This window comes from Enhydra lutris, unplaced genomic scaffold (assembly GCF_002288905.1).
Source record: "Enhydra lutris kenyoni isolate GAN:26980312 unplaced genomic scaffold, ASM228890v2 scaffoldscaffold6, whole genome shotgun sequence".
NCBI lineage: Eukaryota > Metazoa > Chordata > Mammalia > Carnivora > Mustelidae > Enhydra > Enhydra lutris.
Genome location: NW_019154090.1, coordinates 46,206,101 through 46,230,456, shown reverse-complemented (window position 1 = coordinate 46,230,456; position 24,356 = coordinate 46,206,101). Strand labels below are relative to the sequence as shown.

At 39.1% G+C, this 24,356-nt stretch overlaps 1 protein-coding gene across 2 annotated transcripts in view; it reads right to left on the bottom strand.

Moving 5' to 3' along the window:
- LOC111141389 (5'-3' exoribonuclease 2) overlaps positions 1–18,604 on the bottom strand; it is a 92,966-nt gene extending 74,362 nt beyond the window's left edge. The window contains exon 1 of one of the 2 annotated variants that reach the window (XM_022493900.1): positions 18,432–18,604. In XM_022493900.1, coding sequence (XP_022349608.1) covers positions 18,432–18,506 — 75 coding nt within the window. In that variant the 5' untranslated portion in view covers positions 18,507–18,604. The remainder of the gene's footprint in view (positions 1–18,431) is intronic. The other variant, XM_022493897.1, reaches the window with a different exon arrangement.
- Between the last annotated feature and the right edge of the window lie 5,752 nt (positions 18,605–24,356).

Genomic DNA, 24,356 nt, shown 5'->3' with positions numbered 1-24,356 from the left:
GTCAAGTGCTATTTCAGCATTTTTTTGAGTATCATATGGTTCTTGTTCTTTCTTTTATTAATATATTGTATCACACTGATTAATCTGCAGATGTTGAACCAACCTTGCAGCCCAGAACAAATCCCACTTGGTCATGGTGAATCATCCTTTTCATGTATTGTTGGACCATACTGGCTAGTATTTTGGTGAGAATTTTAAAAACTGTGTTCATCAAGGCTATTGGTCTGTAATTCTCCTTTTTGGGGGGTCTTTGTCTGGTTTGGGGATCAAGGTAATGCTGGCCTCATAAAATGAATTTGGAAGTTTTCCTTTCATTTCTATTTTTTGGAACGGTTTCAGAATAGGTATTAATTCTTCTTTAAATGTATGGTAGAATTCCCTTGGGAAGAGGTCTGGTCCTGGGCTCTTGTTTGTTGGGAGATGTCTGATGACTGCTTCAGTCTCCTTACTGGTTATGGGTCTGTTCAGGTTATCTATTTCTTCCTGGTTGTTTTGGTAGTTTATATGTCTCTAGGAATGCATCTATTTCTTCCAGATTGTCAAATCTGCTGGTGTATAGTTGCACATAATATGTTCTTATCATTGTTTGTATTTCTTTGGTGATCTCTCCTCTTTCATGATTTTATTCACTTGGGTCCTTTCTCTTTTCCTTTTGATAAGTCTGGCCAGGGCTTTATCAATCTTATTAATTCTTTCAAAGAACTAGCTCCTAGTTTCATTAATTTGTTCTACTGTTTGTTTGCTTGGTTTCTATTTCATTGATTTCTGCTCTGATCTTCATTATTTCTCTTCTCCAGCTGAGGTTAGGCTTTCTTTGCTGTTCTTTCTCCAGCTCCTTTAGGTGTAGGGTTAGGTTATGTACTTGAGACTTTACTTGTTTCTTGAGAAAGGGTTGTATCGCTATATACTTTCCTCTCAGGACTGCCTATGCAGTGTCCTAAAGATTTTGAACAGCTGTGTTTTCATTTTCATTTGTTTCCATGAATTTTTTAAAATCTTCTTTAATTTCCTGGTTGACCCATTCATTCTTTAGTAGGATGCTCCTTAGCCTCCATGTATTTGAGTTCTTTCCAATTTTCCTCGTGATTGAGTTCTAGTTTGAAAGCACTTTGGTCCGAAAATATGCAGGGAATGATCCCAATCTTTTGGTACCAGCTGAGACCTGATTTGTGACCCAGGATGTGATCTATTCTGGAAAATGTTCCATGTGCACTAGAGAAGAATGTGTATTCTTTTGCTTTGGGATGGAATGTTCTGAATACGTCCTTGATGTCCATCTGGTCCAGTGTGTCATTTAAGGCCTTTATTTCCTTGTTGATATTTTGATTGGATGATCTGTCCATTTCAGTGAGGAGGTTGTTAAGGTCCCCTACTATTATTGTATTACTGTCAATGTGTTTCTTTGAGTTTGTTATTCATTGCTTTATATAACTGCGTGATCCCATGCTAGGGGCATAGATATTTAAAATTATTTGATCTTCTTGTTGGACAGACCCTTTAAGTATGCTATAGTGTCCTTCCTCATCTCTTATTATAGTCTTTGGCTTAAAATCCAATTGATCTGATATAAGGATATATATAAGTCTAATTTATCTGATATAAGAATTGCCACCCCAGCTTTCTTTTGATGTCCATTAGCATGGTAAATTGTTTTCCACCCCTTTGCCTTAAATCTGGAGGTGTCTTTGGATCTAAAATGAGTTTCTTGTAGACAGCATATCAATGGGTCTTGTTTTTTTTTATCCATTCTGACACCCTGTGTCTTTTGATTGGGGCATTTAGCCCATTTACATTCAGGGTAACTACTGAAAGATATGAATTTAGTGCCACTGTATTGCCTGTAAGGTGACTGTTACTGTATACTGTCTCTGTTCCTTTCTGGTCTATTACTTTTAGGCTCTCTCTTTGCTTAGAGGACCCCTTTCAATATCTCCTGTAGGGCTGGTCCAGTGTTTGCAAATTCTTTTAATTTTTGTTTGTCCTGGAATTTTTTTTTTTTTTTTTATCTCTCCTTCTATTTTCAATGACAGCCTAGCTGGATATAGTATTCTTGGCTACGTATTTTTCTCGTTTAGTGCTCTAAATATATCACGTTAGTCCTTTCCGGCCTGCCAGGTCTCTCTGGACAGGTCTGCCGCTAATCTAGTATTTCTACCATTGCATGTTACAAATTTCTTATCCCAAACTGCTTTCAGGATTTTCTCTTTATCGCTGAGACTTGTAAGTTTTACTATCAGATGATGGGGTGTGGACCTATTTTTATTGCTTTTGAGGGGGGGGGTTCTCTGTGCCTCCTGGATCTTGAAACTCGCTCTCTTCACCAAACTAGGGAAATTCTCTGCTATAATTTGCTCCAATATACCTTCTGCCCCCTCTCTTTCTTCTTCTTCTGGGATCCCAATTATTCTAATATTGTTTGTCTTAGGGTATCACTTATCTCTTGAATTCTCCCCTCGTGGTCCAGTAGTTTATCTTTCTCAGCTTCTGTATTCTCCATCACTTGGTCTTCTATATCACTAATTCTCTCTTCTGCCACATTTATCCTAGCAATAAAAGCCTCCATTTTGATTGCACCTCATAAATAGCTTTTTAAATTTCATCTTGATTAGATTTCAGTTCTTTTATTTCTCCAGAAAGGGATTCTCTTCCATGCTTTTTTTGAGCCCAGCTAGCACCTTGATAATCATCATTCTGAACTCTAGATCTGACATCTTACTAATGTCTGTATTGATTAGGTTCCCAGCTGTCGGTAATGCCTCTTTTTTTTTTTTTTTTTTTTTTTTTTGAGGTGAATTTTTCTGCCTTGTCATTTTATCCAGGTAAGAACAGATGGCTGAGAGAACAAAATACTAAAAGGGTAGCAATGACAACAGAAAAATATACACTAACCAAATTGGAAGAGACCCGAAACCAGGGAGTGGGGGAAGAATTCTGGGGTGTGTTTTGGTCTCTTAGAAGAAACTGCTCCCAAAATTTTAAAGAAAGAAAAACTTACATATATACAAAAATAAGAGTAAGCACAATTAAGGGATGGAATATGATTGTAAAGATGAAAACTTAAAAAGATTCTAAACAAGAAAATAGTATGAAGAAAAAAAGTTGAAAAAAGAAGAAAAAAAGAGGAAAGAATGTGATCAGGCTGGAGTCTAGAACAAAGCCATGTGCTAGATTTAGGGTATATTTTGATCTGTTAGAACAAACTGTATTCCAAAATTTTAAAGAAAGAAAAACCTCTATGTATACAAAAAAATAAGGCTAAATACAATGAAGGGATAGAATAGAACTATAACAATGAACATTTAAAAAGATTTTTAAAAAGGTATTGATAATATAGAATAGTTAAAAAATGTTAAAACAGGAAAGAGATAAAATTTTAAAAAACAGAATAAGAAAAAAATAAAACTAAAAAAATTTAACTTTGAAAGACTAAAGAATCATGGAGAACAAGCCATGAATTCTATGTGCTGTATTCCTGTAGCTCTGAAGTTTTGCAGTTCTCACTGATTGGTGAACTTGGTCTTGGCTGGATGTTCTTGTTGACATTCTGGTGGAGGGGCCTGCTGCATTGATTCTCAAATGTCTTTACCAGAGGAGGAACTGCACCACCCTTGTTAAGGACCAGGCTAAGTAATCTGCTTGGTTTTGTTCTCTGTGGCTTTTATTCCCTGAATGCTTTCTGTACTGCTTTGGAGGACGGAAATGAAGATGGCAGCCTCCCAATCTCCAGCCCTGTGGGAGCTGAGAGCTCGAGGCCCCACTCCTCAGTGCATCCTCAAAGAAAAGCAGTCAATCATTCCCATGTCCCCAGTCTCCAGCCACACTCCGTGCTCACCTAGCCTGTGACCTATTGTTTTTATCTCTGGCACATGGCCCTGTTTAGAGTCTCCAAATCCAGCAGATTCCTGCAGCGCACTCCTGTGCCACTTCTCCCAGAGAAGGAAGGAGGAGGTCTCCCCCAATCTACCACATGTGTGGTCCTTGCTCAAAGAGCAATGGCCAGACTGTGCCTTGGGTCATGATTTAAGGTAATCCTGAGCTAAGAGTCCACTCCTTGGCTCTGTCTCTGCAGCCAGCTTCCCCGCTCCGATACCTGGGAGCTTTACCACACTCAGGCACCCCTGGTCTTTTTGTGACCTCACAGGTCCTGAGACCACACTGTCTCAGCGAGGGCTCCATCCCCCACTTAGCCTCTAAAGTGACGTCTCTCAGTGGAGCAGACTTCTTTAAAAGTTCCAATTTTGTGCTCTGCTGCTCTACTGCTTGCTGGAAGCCAACCCCTCCCCCCGCAATGTGTCTTCCCATATACTGCCTGAGACTCACTTCTCCCCATGTCCTACCTTCCAGAAAGTGGTCGCTTTTCTGTTCCTAGAATCGCTGCTCTTCTTCTCTTCAATCTTCTGTTGAGTTTGTAGGTGTTCAAAATGGTTTCATAACTATCTAGCTGAAGTCCTGGGACCCGATGATATTTAGGTCTATTCCTCTGCGATCTTACTCCTCCTCTCATGAACAACACTATTAACAAACCAGATCTGACAGACTTCTATAGAATACTCCATCCAACAAGAGAACATACATTCTCAACTGCATACGGAACATTTTCCAGCGGACCAAACACTGGGCCATAAAACAAATCTCAAAAAATTTCAAAGCATAAAAATAATTTAAAATATGTTCTCCAGCCACAATGAAATGAAATTAGAAATAACAAGAGGAAATCTGGGAAATTCATAAATATGTGGAAATTAAAGAACACACTCATGAATAAATAACCAATGAAATGAAAAAATCAAGAGAGAAATCAGAAAATACTTTGAGATTGATGAAAATGAAGATAAAGCATACCAAAACTTATGGTATAGAGTCGAACTGTAAATGTCTATATTAAGAAAGACTTCAAATCCACAACCTAACCTTATAGGTTATGCACCTTAAGACACTACAAAATAGGGGTGCCTGGGTGGCTTAGTCATTAAGCATCTGCCTTTGGCTCAGGTCATGATCCCAGGGTTCTGGGATTAAGCCCCTCATAGGCTCTTCTCAGCAGGAAGCCTGCTCTCCCTCTCCCACTCCCCCTGCTTGTGTTCCCTCTCTGTGTCTCTATAAATAAATAAATAAAATCTTTAAAAAGAAATACTAGAAAATATGTGTACCTTAAGACACTAGAAAAATGATAGCAAATTAAACCCAAAGCCAACAAAGGAAATGATATTAGAGGAAAAAGTAACAAAACTGAAAATGAAAAGATTAAAAGAAAAAAAACCTTTGAGACCAGAAGTTGTTCCTTCAAAAGATCAACAAATGTTTAGTCAGTCTGACCTAGAAAAAGAGAAGATTTAAATTATCAGAATCAGTAACTAAAGAGAAAACAGGATGTTACTGCCACCTTTATAGAAACAAACAAAAAAGGTCATGAATAGTACACGAAAAAATTAGATAACTTAGATGAAGCATACAATTAATAAAAAGACAAACTATAAAAATGACAAAAGAAATAATCTGAATAAACCTATATGAGGCAAAACCAGTTAAAAAAAAAAAAAATCAGAAAACAAAACTACCCACAAAGAAAAGCCCAAGCTTAGGGATGCCTGGGTGATTCAGTCAGTTAAGCATCTACCTTCAGCTCAGGTCATGATCCCAGGGTCCTGGGATCGAGTCCTGCATTGGGCTCCCTGCTCAACAGGGAGTCTGCTGCTTCTTCTGCCTGCCACTCCCCTTGCTTGTGTGTACCCACTCGCTCACTCTGACAAATAAAATCTTAAAAAAAAAAAAAAAAAAAAAAAAAGTAAAGCCTGAGCCTAAACGGTTTCTCCACTCAATTCTACCAAACACTCAAAGAAGAATAACAATTCTTGGGCTCCTGGGTGGCTCAGTTGGTTAAGCAACTGCCTTCAGCTCAGGTTGCGATCCTGGAGTCCCCGGATCCTCACATCGGGCTCTGGGCTCTCGACAGGGAGTCTGCTTCTCCCACTGACCTTTCTCCACTCATGTTCTCGCTCTCTCAAATAAATAAATAAAATCTTAAAAGAAAAAAAAAAAAGAAGAAGAAGAATACCAATTCTTCACAAATTCTTCCAAAAACAAGAAAAGGAAGAAACATTTTCCAACACATTTTACAAGGCCAGTATTATCCTGATAACCAAAACTACACAAAGATGTCACAGGAAAACAAAACTAGACTCTCTAGTGAACAGGGATTTAAAAGCCCTCAAAAAAATACTAGCAAACTGAATCTGACAATACATGAAAAGAATTATATAGCATTACCAAGTAGGATTTATCCTAGCAATGCAAAGCTTGCTTAACATCAAAAAATCAATTAATAAAATATATCACATGAATAGAATGAAAGACAAGAATTATATGACCATCTCAATAGATGTAGAAAAAGCATCTGAGGATATCCAACATCCTTTCATGGTAAAAACAAAAACCAAACAACCACTCAATAAATTAGGAATGGAAGATAAGTTCCTTACATAAAGGGCATCTACAAAAAAAAAATAGTTAACATCATAGTCAATGGTGACAAAGTAGATGGTTTCCCTTTAAGGTTAGAATTGTCATGGAGGTTCTACCCAGGGCAATTAAGTAAGAAAAAGAAATAAAAAGCATCTATATTGTAAAGGAGGAAGTAGAACTTTGCATGATGTGATCCTGCATATAGAAAATCCTAAATTAACTACTAAAAAACTATTAGAATATATGAGCTCAGCAAGATTGCAGGATACAAGATCAATATAAAAAAAATTTAATTTCTATACATTTGCCATGAACAATTGAAAAATAAAACAATTCCAGTCATAGTAGTATCCTAAAACTAAAGTTAATCAAAGAAATGTAAAATCTATACTATGAAGTGGATTATAAAATTTATATGCAATTGCAAGGAAGCCGAATATACAAAATAATCCTCAAAAAAGAATAAACTAAAGGACTTATACTTCCAGATTTCAAAATTCACTACAAAGCAATGGTAATCAAGACACTATGGTACTGGTACAAGGATAAACATATAAATCAAAAGAACAGAAATGAAACACAAGAAATAAACTCATACCTCTGAAGTCAACTGATTTTTAACAAGGTGTCAAGACCATTCAATTAGCAAAGAACACTTTTCAACAAATGGTGTTGTAACAACTGGATAGCCACACACCAAAGAATGAAGTTGGACCTTAACCTCATACCATATGCAAAAGTTTACTCAGAATGGATCATACATGCACATTTAAGAGTTGGAAGTATAAAGCTCTCAGGGGAAAATACAGGCATAAATTTTCATGACTTTGGATTTGGCAATGGATTCTTTGATGTGACATCAAAAGTCCAAGCAACTAAACAAAAAGTAAGTTAGATTTCATCATCAAAAGTAAGAACTTCATGCTTCAAAGGACACTGTCAAGAAAGTGGAAAGACAACACAAAACAGGAAAAAAAAATTTGCAAGTCATATATCCTTTAAGGGGCTTGTATTCAGAATATGTACATTTTAAAAACTCTTCCAATTCAATCAAAGGACAATACAATTTGAAAAACAGGCAAAAAAATATGAATAGACATTTCTCCAAGAAAGATCCACAAAGGGCCAATAAGCACGTGAAAAAAGATGCTCAGTATAATTTAGTCCTAAGGGAAATATAAATTAAAACTACAGTGAGATATCAACTTCATACCCATTAGGATGGCAAAAATAAAGTGAGATAACAAGTATTAGTGAAATGTAGAAAAATTAAAACCCTGAAACACTGCTGGTGGGAATTAAAATGTTGCAGCCATTTTGGAAAACAGTCTGGCAGTTCTTCAAATAATCAAACACAGAGTTACCCTATATCAGAGTTTCCACTTCTAGGTATATACCCAGTAAATGAAAACATGTCCACACAGAAACCTGTATATGAATGTAATACCATTACTCATACCAGTCAGAAGGTGGAAACAACCCAAAAGTCCATTAACACACAAACAGAAAAACAAAATATGGTATATCCACACCACACAATGAAGCATTATTTAGCCATAAAAAAGAATGAAGTACTGATACATGCTATAACATGGATGTACTTTAAAAACATAATGTTAAGTGAAGGAAGCCAGCCAGGAAAAAAACATAGACTACATGATTCCATTTACACGGAAGTCACAATAGAGACTCTACAGAGAGACAGAAAGTAAACTAGTGGTTGCCTATGGATAGGAGGGGCAGGGGATAGTGGGTTGATAGCCACAGGGTATAGGTTTCTTTCTGAGGTGATAAAAATGTTCTGAAACTGACTGTGGCGATGGTTACCCACATCCATGAATATACAAGAAACCCTTTAATTATAAACTTTAAGTGGGTGAATTAAGCTACCTAAAAATGTAGTAGCCATCTCCCCCAAAAGTATTATACTGACCAAAACTGAATGCAGAATCAGGGTCCAACAGCCACCCTGTTCATTACTGTCCCTCCTGCCCTTAAATTAGTGCCAGTCATAAAAAAGTACTCAATCAAATGGAAGGCAGAAAAAAAAAAAAAGGAGGGTAGAGTACTATCTTACACTACACAATATTACCAAAAGTTAGACACAAATATATCCCCAATTTTACTTGGACATACGAACTCCTGAAACTTAATTCAGCAGTAAGATTCTGAAATACCAAGTGTCTGTACAAAGCAATGTTTGAAACAACTTAATTTGTATTAATTGATCTAATTCACACAACTACCCTGTGTGGCATATATACCACTGATCTTCATTATTCATGAATTCCATATTTGCTAATTCACCTACTTACTAAAAATCTTTTGGTAACCCCTAAATCAGTATTTGCAGCACTCTCAGTCATTCATAAACATGAGCAGAGCAGTGAAAAATTTGAGTTCACCAACATGCACACTCCCAGCTAAGTCAAACAAGGCAACACTGCCTTGTTTCAGCTCTCACACAGAAATAACCAGAGAATAGAGACCGGAGGGAGCAGTGGAGTATAATGTAGAATCACTAGATCTTTAGAGTTTAGGAGAGTTTAAGGCATTTTTCTTTCTTTTTTTTAAAAAGATTTTTATTTACTTACCCGGGGTGGGGGTGACAGAGAGGACAAGCAGGCGGAGCGGCAGGCAGAAGGAAAGGGAGAAGCAGGCTCCCCATTGAACAGAGAACCAGACATGGGGCTCAATCCCAGGACCCTGGGATCATGACCTGAGTCAAAGGCAGAAAGATGCTTAACTGACTGAACCACCCAGGTGCCCAAAGGCATTTTTCTTAAGAATGTAAAGCTAATGGAGCCCTATATAAGCCAAGGACACAAAGTGAAAAACTGATGGTTGAATGAATAAATAGTTAAACCAAAGGAAGAGATAAAATGAAATGAAAAAATATACTCAATCCAAAAGAATTGGAAAATGAAAACAAAAAATAGGTATGACAGAAAACAGCTGACAAATTTAAATCTAACCATACCAATACTCATGTGAAATGTAAAAATCCTTAATACCCTGCTTACAATGCAGAGACTAGGAAAACAATTTGGCAGTTCCTCAGAAAGGTAAACAGAATTACCACAAGATCCAGCAATTCCACTCATAGTTATATACCCTAAGCATTGACATGAATACAGATAATTATACACCAATGTTGACAGCACCATTATTCACAGTAGTCAAAAGGTAAAAACCACCCAAATGTCCAAACAAAATGTGATCTGTACATATAATGGGATATTATTAGCCTTAAAAAGGAATGAAATTCTGGTACATTCAAACATGAGTAAGTCTTGAAAACATTACGCTAAGTGATAATCCAGACCCAAAATGACAAATATTATATGATTCTACTTTCATTGGGTACCTAAAACAGACACATTCACAAGGCAGAAAGTAGGGGCTGAGGAAGCACAGAGAATTACTGTTTAATGGGTAGAGTTCGTTTGGGATGATGACGAAATAAATAATGGTAATGGTTTCACAATATTGTGGATGTACTTAATGCCACTGCATTCTACACTTAAAAAAGGTTAAAATGGCAAATTTTATGTTATGTGTATTTGCCACAATAAAAAAGGGAAGAAATCATCTAACAGCATAAAAAAACAAACCCAGGGACACCTGGGTGGCTCAGTGGGTTAAAGCCTATGCCTTTGGCTCAGGTCATGATCCCAGGGTCCTGGGATTGAGCCCTGAGTTGGGGCTCTCTGCTCAGCAGGGAGCCTGCTTCCCTTCCTCTCTCTCTGCCTGCCCCTCTGCCTACTTGCGATCTCTGTCAAATAAATAAAATCTTTGAAAAAAAAAAAAAAAAGAAAAAACCAACTGTATGTTGCCTATAAAAAACACACACTTTAAATATAAAGACACAAAAAGAAATAGACCTATCAGAAGACCTGGCTATCTCAATACTGAGCAAAACAAATTTCAGACCAAAGGGGCAGGGATGCCAGGGATAAAAAAGATAATTTCTTAAAAGATTTTATTTATTTAATTGAGAGAAACCATGAGTGGGGGAGGGGCAAAAGGAGAGGCAGGGAATAGCAAGCTGACTCCTCGGCTGAGTCACCCAGGAGAGCCAAAAAAGTTAATTTTGTAACAATAAAGGAGCATATTTTTCAAGAAGACATAATAATCCTATGCATTTATGCACAAGAAACAGATGTATCCAAATAATTATATGTAACAGATTTCCACACCCTTATCAGTAATTGATAGAAGAAACAAAATCACTAAGTATTGTTCAAGTCTTCCATATCCTATAAACCAGCATGATAACATTTATAAAACACTCCACCCAACAGCAGAACTTGTATCTCTTTTAAGGCAAAATGACATTTACCAACACCATATTCTAGGTCATAAAACAAATCAGGTAAACTTTAAAAAGATTCAAATAATGCAAAGTATGTTCAATGACAGTGAACAAAACTAGAAATCAAAAACCAAAAAATGCCTAAAATCACCAATATTTGAAAATTAAGTAACAGCTGTAAATAAACAATGGGCCAAAGAAGTAAAAAAGTCTATTAGAAAGTATCTGTTACTGAATAAAAATGAAAACACAACATGTCAATATTTGTGGGATGTAACTAACACAGTAGTAGCAGGCACTCCAAACCTATGAGAAGAAACAATGTATCAAAGCAATGACCTCAGCTGCCACCTTTAGAAATTAGGACAAAAAAAGCAGTTAACCCAAAGTGAGCATAAGAAATAAATAATGAAAATAAGGATAAAACTCAATAAAAAGCAGAAGAAACAACAGGGAAAAAAGATGAATGAAATCAAAAGCTAGTTCTTTGAGATCACACTAGCAATACTGATAATGAAACAAAAAAAAATTAGTATCAGGAATGAGAAAGATAACATCACTACATTTTCCACTGAGAACAAAAGGATAATAAGGAATCCTATGAACAACTTTATGTCAACAAATTTGACTACCTAGATGAAATGGACAGAACTGATGAAACATACAAACTCATTAAAAAAAAGAGATAATCTGAACAGCTTTATGTTCACTTAAACAAACTGTATTTGTAGCTAAAAGAATCCTTCCCAAAACTTCAGGTTTAGATGGCTTCACTGGTGAATTCTACCAAATACTTAAGGAAGAAATAATACCAACTCTGCAAAAACTTTTCTCAGAAAACTGAAGAGAGCATGCATTGCAACTCAATCTGACATCTAGATTACTCTGATACTAAAAATGGACAAAAACCTAAGAATACCAGAACACAAATATTCTTTTTGAACATAAAGGTAAAAATTCTCAAGAAAACTTTGGTAAATTGAATCTAACGATACATAAAAATAATACACCATGATCAAGTGGGATTTATCCAAGGAATGCAAAGTGGGTTTGACAATTAAAAAAAAATCAACATGGGGCACCTGAGTGGCTCAATCAGTTAAGCAGCTGACTCTTGATTTTGGCTCATGTTTCATATCTCAGGGTTGTGAGATCGAGCTGCATTGGGCCTGAAGCCTGCTTAGGATTCTTTTTTTTTTTTTAAGATTTTATTCATCCGGGGCCGCCTGGGTGGCTCAGTGGGTTAAGCCGCTGCCTTCGGCTCAGGTCATGATCTCAGAGTCCTGGGATCGAGCCCCACATCGGGCTCTCTGCTCAGCAGGGAGCCTGCTTCCTCCTCTCTCTCTGCCTGCCTCTCTGCCTGCTTGTGATCTCTTTGTCAAATAAATAAATAAAAATCTTTAAAAAAAAAAAGATTTTATTCATCCACTTGACACAGAAAGATCACAAGTAGGCAGAGAGGAAAGGGGCGGGGGGGGGGAGCAGGCTCCCTGGTGAGCAGAGAGCCTGATGCGGGACTCGATCCCAGGACCCCAAGATCATGACCCAAGCTGAAGACAGAGACTTAACCCACTGAGCCACCCAGGCGCCCCCCTGCTTAGGATTTTTTCTCTCCCTCTCCTTCTGCCCCTGCCCTCCTTTCTCCCTCTCTTAAAAAAAGGGGGAGGAACAAAAGATCTGAATAGACATCTCACTCAAGAAGGTATATGGAAGGCAAATAAGCACCCAAAAAGATGCTCCACATCATTTGTCATTAGGGAAATGTAAATTAAAACCAAGAGATAAAACTACATAAGAAGGACTAAGACTTTAAAAAAAAAAAAAAAAAGGACTAAAACTGAACAAACTAACCATACCAGGTGTTGGCGAAGAAACAGAACAACTAGAACTCTCATAAACTACTAGTGGCAATACAAAATTGTACAATCACTTGGGAAAACAGTCTGGCAATTTTTCCTTTTGAAATAATCACACATCTACCATATAATTCAATCATTTCACTCCTAAGTAATTTCTCTAAAGAAATGAAAGTATACAGTCACACAAAGGTTTGGACACCACTGTTCATAGCTATTCATAGTTTTTTTTTATGATGGCCCAAAATAATCCAAATGCTCCTCAATCACATGAATGAACAAAATGTGATATATGCACAACATAGAATACTATACAAAAATAAAAAGAAACGAACTTCTGATACACATAACATGAATGAACTTCAAAATAATTATTCTGAATGAAAGTAACTGAGCCACGTCAAAAAAAAAAAAAGAGTGCCTACAATATAATTTCATTTATATTCAATTGTAGAAAATGAAAACTTATCTACAGATTCAGAAATACACCAGTGGTTGATTAAAGATGGTCAACAGGGAGGGGCTTTAAGGAGAAATAATAAAGAGGCAGATGGAATATTTTATAGTGATGTTTATTATCTCGATTGTGGTGATGGTTGCATGGATGCACGCATGTCAATATCTATTAAATTGTACACATGAAATATGTACAGTTTGCTGTAGGTCAATTATATCTCAATAAACCTACAAAAGAGGAGGGGGGAAGGGGAGAACAGAAAGAAAGAAAAATAAATCAATCAGAGGTCCAGTACCTAGTATCCAAAATCTATAAAGAACTTATCAAACTCAACACCCAAAGAACAAAGAATCCAATCAAGAAATGGGCAAAAGACATGAACAGACATTTCTGCAGAGAAGACATCCAGATGGCCAACAGACACATGAAAAAATGCTCCACATCACTCGGCATCACGGAAATACAAATCAAAACCACAGTGAGATACCTCACTTCAGTCAGAATGGCAAAAATTAACCAGTCAGGAAATGACAAGTGTTGGCAAGGATTCAGAGAAAGGGGAACCCTCCTCCATTGTTGGAGGGAATGCAAGCTGGTGCAGCCACTCTGGAAAACAGTATGGAGGTTCCTCAAAAAGTCAAAAATAGAGCTACCCTGTGAATCAGCAATCACACTACTAGGTTGTTTACCCTAAAGATACAAATGTAGTGATTCGAAGGGGCACATGCACCCCAAGGTTTATAGCAGCAATGTCCATAATAGCCAAACTATGGAAAGAGCCTAGATGTGCATCAACAGATGAATAGATAAAGAAGATAGATATATCTATACACACACACACACACCACATCTCCTTTTCTATATATATATATATATATATATATATATATAGATAGATAGATAGATAGATATATACACACACACACACACACACAGTGGAATACTATGCAACCATCAAAAAAATCCCACATAATCTTGCCATTTGCAACGATGTGGATGAAACTAGAGGATATTATGCTAAGTAAAGTAGGTCAACCAGAGAAAGAAAACTATCATATGATCTCTCTGATATGAGGAACTTGAGAGGCAAGGCAGGGGGTCATGGGGGGAAGCGAGGGAAAAAATGAAACAAGATGGGACCGGGGAAGGAGGCAAATCATAAGAGACTCTTAATCTCAGGAAACAAACTGAGGGTTGCTGGAGGGGAGGGAGGTATGAGGGATGGGGTCCCTGGATTATGGACAGTGGGGAGGGTATGTGCTATGGTGAGTGCTATGAATTTTATAAGACTGATGAATCACAGACCTGTACCCCTGAAGCAAATAATACATTATAGGTTAAAGGAAAAAAAAAAAAAAAAAAGGAAATCAGAGACCCAGTATCCAGAATTCAGAGGGCAGAGGAAAAAAGTCAGGAAAAAAAAAATCAAAGAACATTCTCTAGAACTGAGAACACAAGTTTCCAGACTGAGAGAGTCAGCCAAGTACTGATCCAAATGAATTTAAATTTTAAAAAACCCTATACCTAAGTACATAATCATGAAAGCTTATACTACCAAGGATACAAAGATCTTTAAAAAATTCAGAAATAAAAATAAATCAATTCTTCTGCATATAGCTGTCCAGTTTTCCCAGCACCATTTATTGAAGAGACTGTCTTTTTTCCATTGTATATTTTTTCCTGTTTTGTCGAAGATTAATTGACCATAGAGTTGAGGGTCCATAACTCGATCATTCTCTTACACCGTACACAAAGATAAACTCAAAATGGATAAAAGATCTCAACGTGAGACAGGAATCCAACAGAATCCTAGAGGAGAACATGGGCAGTAACCTCTTCGATATCAGCCACAGCAACTTCTTTCAAGATATGTCTCCAAAGGCAAAGGAAACAAAAGCGAAGATGAACTTTTGGGACTTCACCAAAATCAAAAGCTTCTGCACAGCAAAATAAACAGTCAAAAAAACAAAGAGGCAACCCACAGAATGGGAGAAGATATTTGCAAATGACAGTACAGACAAAAGGTTGATATCCAGGATCTATAAAGAACTCCTCAAACTCAACACACACAAAACAGACAATCATATCAAAAAATGGGCAGAAGATATGAACAGACACTTCTCCAATGAAGACATACAAATGGCTATCAGACACATGAAAAAATGTTCATCATCATTAGCCATCAGGGAGATTCAAATTAAAACCACATTGAGATATCACCTTACACCACTTAGAACGGCCAAAATTAGCAAGACAGGAAACAACATGTGTTGGAGAGGATGTGGAGAAAGGGGAACCCTCTTACACTATTGGTGGGAATGCAAGTTGGTGCAGCCACTTCGGAGAACACTGTGGAGATTCCTCAAGAAATTAAAAATAGAGCTTCCCTATGACCCTGCAATTGCACTACTGGGTATTTACCCCAAAGATACAGATGTAGTGAAAAGAAGGGCCATCTGTACCCCAATGTTTATAGCAGCAATGGCCACGGTCGCCAAACTGTGGAAAGAACCAAGATGCCCTTCAACGGACGAATGGATAAGGAAGATGTGGTCCATATACACTATGGAGTATTATGCCTCCATCAGAAAGGATGTATACCCAACTTTTATAGCAATATGGACAGGACTGGAAGAGATTATGCTGAGTGAAATAACTCAAGCAGAGAAAGTCAATTATCATATGGTTTCACTTATTTGTGGAGCATAACAAATAGCATGGAGGACAAGGGGAGATGGAGAGGAGAAGGGAGTTGAGGGAAGTTGGAAGGGGAGGTGAACCATGAGAGACTATGGACTCTGAAAAACAATCTGAGGGTTTTGAAGGGGCGGGGGGTGGGAGGTTGGGGGATCCAGGTGGTGGGTATTGGAGAGGGCACAGATTTCATGGAGCACTGGGTGTGGTGCAAAAATAATGAATACTGTTACACTGAAAAAATAAAAAATTTAAAAAAAATAAAAATAAATAAATCAATTACAAAAGAGTGAAAGCAGAAGAACACATAAATTAAGAGCATGGTCTTCCTGGTTGACACTGGCTCTGACATTAACTGAGTGACCTTAAGTATATTACTTAACCACTCCATCCTTTAGTTTTCTCATATGTAATAGTAATAATGAGTAATAATCATATGAGTATGAAGATTTAATAAATTAATCTGTAAAGTGCCTAGAACAACACTCGATACATGTTAAACGCTACATAAGTGTGTTGATTAAATAAATAAATCACATTAATGTTCAATTCTCATCAACAACACTGGATAACAGAAGTCAAAATAATAATACTTTCAAACTTTTGAGGGAAACTTATTTTCAAGCTAAAACTACATTTAGCTAATGGCCATCCATATGTACAAGGATACAACGGACTCAGAAAACTAACATCTCACATAGCACTTCTTTAAGAATTTGACTGAAAATAAAAACCAAGGATTTAAGCCAAGAAAGATGATCAGAAAACAGTATCTCCAATTTGAAGAGAGGAATTGTTAAAAATTTCAAGAAACAGGTTTCCAGAAAGCCTAAATAATCAAGTGTGACAGCAATAGAAATAAAAAATCTCAAAAAGCAGTCTCCAAGAAGAAAGAGGACTTGATAGAATATCTGAGACAAGAGGGAGATTGGATAGGGAATGATGTAAAGAGGAAAAGAGAAAAGCAATACCAAGGAAAAGACAAAAGTAGCACATAACCTGAGTCGGCACAGTGACAATAACTGACAATACTATTTGATTTTTTTCAGCTTTTATCGTTTTTCAAAGTATGTATGTATGTATTTATGAATGAATGAATGAATGAATGACAGATACTGAAGGAGGGGCAGATGGACAAGCAGACTCCAGGCTGAGCGGCAAGATCATGACCTGAGCTGAAATCAGATACCTAACTGACTGAGCAACCCAGGCACCCCTAATTTTTTTAGCTTTTGAAATAAATCAGTATTACCAATGCCCTGACAATTTAATTTTGGATGCCAACAAGGGAAAAGTATAACTGACACGCTGAGGTGAAGAGTAAGGGCAGCCAGAGTAGAAAAGCTAATAGCTAAGCTTTGACAGTGAAAAGTCAAGGGATATTTTATATAGGAAATACAATTTTTAAAAAGGCATAGTAAAATTATCAAGCTTACCGTTAGAAGAAATGAAGATAGTGATGTACTATTATTTGGAGGGGGGAAGGAGATTGCAAGAGCGACTAAACCGTCTTCTATCATAGCTGCAATTCCACAGCTAGATCCAAAACCAGTAAATCAGACATAAGCATGATACTCAGAAACAGAACCAAAAGAGTTAGAACTGGTTATCACTAGAAAGTAAAAATGGAATGAGATGTACGTTATGTTTGAGAAAAGTCTTAAAAAACAAAGGAAACAAGCATTAAGTTTAAGTTTCTCTTTCAGAAAAAAAAAAATACTGGGAATACCATCAAAACAAGGTTTTCGATCCCTCCTTTGGATAGCTAATAAGCAAAAATTAAGATCTCACGGTGCCAGGAGGAAACAAAAGTAAGTTTTCACAGTGACAGCTGGGTACTTCCTTCAAAAACAAAAGGGTGGAAGGCATGATGTGACCCCCTGAACCTTCCCAACCCAAAAATTCTAATTAAGAGTATAAAATCGAACTTGGACTGGTAACACGGAAACGATAACTACAAAACTGAAGAATGGACAAAAGTCAATGTACTAACAAACTAACAACAAAAAGTGTACTGTTCGAGTGCATCTAGGAATTCCGAAAATTTTAACAAGTAAGCTGTCCGACAGTAGAGCACCTAGACAAGGGGCACTTATCAGACTTCTATCTTGTCCTATCTTTCCTGGATGGCTGCTTTCGCCGAGGAATCTAACAAATCTAGCAACAAATGGCCTCTGGCACTACGAAGCCTTTCAGGCACGGACAGTAAACAACAAAAAAGCTCGCCGCCGGTTATTACTTTACAAGGTTGTTAAAGGCCAGGATCAGCATCTGCGCAGCCCTAACCAGCTAATTCTGTGGAGCCGCCGGGAGTGGCTCAATAGACTAAGACTCTTCGGAAAACCAAACGCACGGGGCCGGGAAGAAACAAAGCCGTGGGCGGGGCCTCCCGGTCCCGGAAAAAGCGGGCAAGGGAGGAACAGCCCTCAAGCGAGTTCGTACCCCTTTCGGCTCTTGCCCCGCCCCGCCCGCTTTCCCCGGCCCCGATTCCGGGTGCCGGCGCCCAACAGCATGTCGGGCCGCCCTGTCCGCGAGGCCGACAGGGTGGCGCGGGACCCAGCACCGCGCCTCGGGGGCAGGTGGCGGGCGCCGAGGGCCGCGGCCTAAACGCGCCTGAGCCCCTGGCGGCCGTCAGACGCCTCCTCACCTTCTCTTCCACGCAGTTGACAATGATGGACGGGTACTTGCGGCTGAGCCAGCGAAAGAAAGCCGGGACTCCCATTGCGACTGCCCAGCTGGAGGAAGCTGCCCGGCCGGCAGACAAACGTAACCACAGAGACAAGCAGGAGCGGCGGCCGCGGGCACCGGCACTTCCTCCCACGTGCGCGCCGGCGACAGGAAGTGACGTCACGACCGCGCCGCCCGGGACGTCGACCGGCCGGGGGGCGGGGCAGGGTTCTTTTGCGGGCGGAGTGGTGAGGGCTGGGGGGAATCCCCATCCTGGGTTGCTCGTTGTAGCTGGGGCCAGGCGCAGATTCCGCGCTCCTGCGCGTCTGAGTTGTGTGGGCCCCCGGGCTGTGCCTTCGCTGCAGCTTCCCCTGGGTCGCGCAATCCGGGCGCTCAGCAGGTCCTCGGGGAGCTCTTTGGGTTTGATCACCTGTTTTTCACCTGTCTCAGTTGACAAAATCAGAGCATCTAAACCCACTCGTCAACTCTGCTTCCTGGTTTCTCCTGGTTTTGTAACACTGTACGTACCTGAACTATTAAAAGGAGTAATTTTAAATATTTTGACCTCACGATGTTTGGTTTGCATAACGAGTTCACTCTGAATACTTTAAAAATGGTATCTAGCTGGGATTTAGCATTTAATTCATTTTTTTTCAGCTACATTTATGAGTATAACTGCTGATATCTAGCGGGTTTTTTGGGCGTTTACGATGTGTGAAAGCATTGACTGAGGGATTATCTCATTTAATCGTTACTTGAGCCTTAAGGTACCATTACCATCTTTATGCAGGAGATGAGAAAGTCAAGTTGTAGGGGGATTTAGTCACTTGTTTATTCACACAGCTTGTGTTTCAGTCCAACTAAAGATCATTTAATCCTCTAACTTTGCGCTGAAAGGATACTTTTGTCCTTTGTTTTATGGTGGCTTCAAATACATTTTTCCAGAATATAAAAAGAGAGTTCTGGAAGAGGAGGTATTTATGTCCATTTGTTCAAGCTCGGAACTCTCTCTCTCCCTGGAATCCCCTCCTGGCTTGACAAATCACACTCAATCCTAAAGGCTCACCTCAAGAGGCCTCTCTGAAAGTATTTCTCCTTGCTACCTGGCATGCAATATTTATTGCCCCCTCCTCTGTGATCTGATGCCGTTTTGCTTAAAGTGTTGCAGAAATTAGCGAAAATGTTATCCAATATTTTACTTAAGGATTGATGAAATTATTAATATTTGTGGTGAAATCCCTCATTTCTCCTGGAAACAGCTCCTCCTCCTCACCTATTTGGTTTCCTTGGGAGGTGCTGTGTTCTTATATGAACACATACACATCATATGGGGGGAAGGACAGCTGGGTAAGTTAGAACAGTGAGAGTCCTTGCCCAGCATTTTTGAGCTTTGAACCATAAAGAAGCAAAGGCACCCCTCCCAGATGGTTGAAAGCTGAAAGATAAGAGTGGGATTTGTTGCCCATCTGCGAGGAGAGAAGCAGATTTTAGTTCCTGGTTCCAGTGGTTTTTGAGTATAGCTAAATTCCCCTTCCTGCAGTTTGGTTGCTAAACCTGTCCCTTAATTCCATGAACCAATAAATTCTCCTTTTGCCCTAAGCTGGTTTGGACTAAGTTCCTATCCCTTGCAAAGGAAACAATACAAACCAACCAGTAACAACATTTGAGGAGTAAACAATTAATTCACTGGGTGCTAAATTTGCTTTGCCTGAAAGAGGCACAAAAATTGAAATTTGCAGCAGAAAAGATGAGGGTAAAAGGTAGAGAGGAGAGGGAACCTGAAAAGTGGGAGGAGCATATGAGCTGTGTTCTGAAATGTGTGCTTGAGTTGGTTTCTCCTAACATCACTGAACAAAGTCGGGGAAGAAAAAGATGACGAGCTCAGGGATTCAATTTCCCAACTCAAGCATCACATAAATGACCTAATAGTGTCTATATATGCCCTGAAAGAGACCTTTATCACCTACAGCAGGGCTGAAATTGCTGAGAGCCAAACTCAGAACCTCATTGTGGGAGTGACTGATCTACAACACACATTGAATTCCCAGCCTTACAGGGTGTCTCCTATTAAGGTAAAGGCACTGACTGGGAAAGAATGAGATCCTGGAAAGTGGAATGGGGACATGTGAGAAAACCGATGGAGTTTGGAGCTTTTTTTTTTTTTTTTTAAGATTTTCTTTATTTATCAGAGAGAGAGAGAGCATGCACAAGCAGGCAGAGGAAGAGAGAGAAGCAGGCTCCCTGTGAGGAAAGAGCTTGATGTGAGACTTGATCCCCGGACTCTGGGATCATGACCTGAGCTGAAAGCAGCAGCCTAACCAACAGAGCCACCCAGGCGTCCTGGAGTTGGGAGCTTTAAGACCTTTAACTCTGATTTGTCTTTGCCTGTAGAAACAGCCTCTCTCTTCCCACCTGAGAGGATTTACTCTGCGTTACCTGCAGAAACTGTAATGGCCTTCCCTCAGGCAGATGCCCTGAAAGACAATACTGATTCTCTTCAGGACCCACTCTCACCACTTCTCTTTGCTTCTAGGCAATGTCTTAGTCTGTTTGGGCCGCCATAACAAAATGCCATAGACTGGGTGGTTTATAAACAGCAGAAATTGATTTCTCACAGCTCTGGAAGTTGGGAAGTCCAAGATCAAGGAGCTAGCAGGGTCAAGTGTCTGGTGAGGACCCGCTTCCTCACGGACAGTCCTCTTTTCACTGTAATGTCATGTTAGAGAAGAAGAGGCAAGGGATCTCCTTAAGGTCTCTTTTATAAGGGCACTAATCCCATTCATGAGTAGCTACCTCCCAAATGCCCCATCTCCTAATGCCATCATCTTAGGGGTTAGGATTTCAACATAGAATTTGTGGGGAGCACAAGCATTCATTCTAGCTATAACAACCAATAATTAAACAGAAGTCCCAGCAGGCCACTAAAAGTGAGGTGCAAAGTGTGACTCATGAGGTACACTACCTTCCAGAAGAACTGCTTGAGTTTTCCAATTTATCCAGACAGAAATCCAGAGAGCATGTGTGGGAATGGATATTAACTGTGTGAAATAAGGTAGAAGAAAGTTGGGTCAGGCCACGTTTAGTGAGATGGGCACACTGAGCAGGGATTCCGTATTGAATGTTGCAGCTCGGGGGGTTAAAAAGGACTCTGACAGTTTGGTTGGTTGGCTAAAACATGGATAAAAAGATGGCCCACTGTGAGAGAGTTAGAAATGCTAGACCTGCCTTGGTGTAATGTAAAAGAAGAGAAAACTAAGGCCTGGTTCATAGATGGTTCTGCCTCATATGCAAGCTCACTTCATATCAATGAAGTGCAGCAGTGGCCTATGTTCATGAAATTCACTGGGCTTTCTGTGTTCTCTACCATCCTGAGGCAGCTGGCTTGATAGAACAGTGGAATGACTTTTTGAAACTCTGTTAGAGTATCAGGTGGCAATCAGCACCTTACAGGACTGAGACAAGGTTCTCCAGGAGCCTGTATATACCTTAAAACAGCATTCAGTATATGATGCTAGTTCTCCCATAGCCAAGACTTGGTAGTCCAGGAATGGAGGGGTTGAAATAGGAGTGGCATCCTCACTATTACCCACAGTGACCCACTAGCAAAAATTTTGCCTACTGTTTTTGTGACCTTTTACCCTGCTGACCTATAGGTCTTAGTTCCAAAGCAAGGAATGCTTCCACCAGGATACACGGTAATGATTCCATTGAACCAACCATAAGTTAAGACTGCTACCAGGTCATTTTAAACTGAGGCAAAGAAGGGACTTACTGTGATGGGCCATGACTACCAGGGTAAATGGGGCTGCTACTCCATGGTGAAGGTAAAAAAGAGTGTGCCCAGAATATAGGAGACCTCTTGGGCATTTCTTTAGTATCACCATGCCTTATGAATTAAAGTCAATGGAAAACCACAACCCAATTCAGTCAGGACTGCTAAAGGCTGAGACCCTTCAGAAGGGAAGGTTTTAGTTACCCCACCAAGTAAAGAACCAAGACCAACTGAGGTATTTGACGAAGGCAAAGGAAATACAGAGCAGGTAGTGGAAGAGGGTAGTTATGACTACCAACTACCCAGAAATGAGAACTGTAATTGTTGTATTTCCTCATTTTGTTATGAGTGTCTGTGTGTGTATAATATCTTTGTATTCTCACTTCTTTTTATGTAACATAATACACATTGACTATATAACACAGTATTTAAGTATTGTTAATTTTATACAGTAGTATTTAAGTTATGGAGTATCTAGAAGAGTAAACGTGATCCAAGGAATTTGCATCCCCTTCTGCTTAAAGGGTTAGTAAGGTTTGATAGTTGGGTCATGTTAGGAGAAGTATGAACTTATTATTGTGTTTTTTGGAAAATGCATATGCATGGACCTGCACATGTATAAACACTTGAAAAATGACGGAGTTTGCATTGGAGAGAAGTGGGGAAAGGATACTTTTAAAAATAATGATGATAGAAGGGCACCTGGGTGTCTCAGTCAGTTAAGCCTCCAACTCTTATTTTTGGCTCAGGTCATGATTTCAGGGTTGTGAGACTGAGCCCTGCATTAGGCTTTGTGTTCAGCAGGAATTCTGGTGGAGATTCTCTCTCTCCCTCTGCGCCTCCCCCCACACTTCTTGCTCTCTAAAGTAAATAAGTAAATCTTTAAAAATAATGATGTTAGAGTAATTCTTTATATGGAAAACATGAAATTGGATAATCTACCCAAAACTAAAACAAAACAAAACTCTAGTTGGATTATAATCCTAAATATGAAAGGAAAATCTAGAAAACCCTTTAAAAAAAAGATTTTATTTATTTGACAGAGATCACAAGTAGGCAGAGAGTCAGGCAGAGAGAGAGGAGGAAGCAGGCTCCCTGCTGAGCAGAGAGCCCGATGTGGGGCTCGATCCCAGGACCCTGAGATCATGACCTGAGCTGAAGACAGAGACCCAACCCACAGAGCCACCCAGGCACCCCAATAGGTTCTGGGTGGTGAGATATGAAAAACAGTAACCATAAAGGGAAAGACATAAAACTGACTACACTATGGTTAAGAACTCTGTTCTCCCAAAACATGATAAAGACAATAAGAAGACAAGCCCACCACAAAATTAGGAAAGATCATTGCAACACTTGTAACTGACAAAGCACTAACATGTAGAATATGTAAGGAACCCTTACAAATCTATTAGAACAAGGCATAAAATCCAACACAAAAATCAGATAAAGATTTGAACCAGCCTTTCCCAAAGAGCAACTCTAAATGGCCAAGATACGTGAAAAAGTGCTCAGTCTCAATCAGAGAACTGCAAAATTAAAACCCCATGAGATATCAGTATACATCTAATAGAATTGACAAAAATTAGAAAGTATGGGGCGCCTGGGTGGCTCAGTTGGTTGGGCAACTGCCTTCAGCTCAGGTCATGATCCTGGAGTCCCAGGATCGAGTCCTGCATCAGGGTCCTGGCTCCACGGGGAGTCTGCTTCTCCCTCTGACCTTCTCCTATCTCATGCTCTTTTGCATTCTCTCTCTCTCTCTCAAATAAATAAATGAAATCTTTAAAGAAAAATTAGAAAGTCTGACTATACCAAGTATAGTAAAAATGTAAATTGGTAGAATCTCTTGGAAAAAGAATTTCATGTGATCCACTAAAGTTGAAGACACACATACTCTACTGTCCAGCAGTTTACTCCTGGAGGAATGCAAGAGTTGAATTTTTTTTAAAACAAGATTAACATTTAAAGGGGTAGACTTCAAGTAAAGCAGATTCCTCTCCACAATGATTGGACCTCATCTTTTCAGTTTAAGGTCTTAAGAGAACAAAGACAGACTCAATTTGAGTAAGAGAATTCTTCAGGCAAACTGCCTTTGGACTTGAACTGCAGCTCTTTCCTGAGTCTTCAGTCTACCAG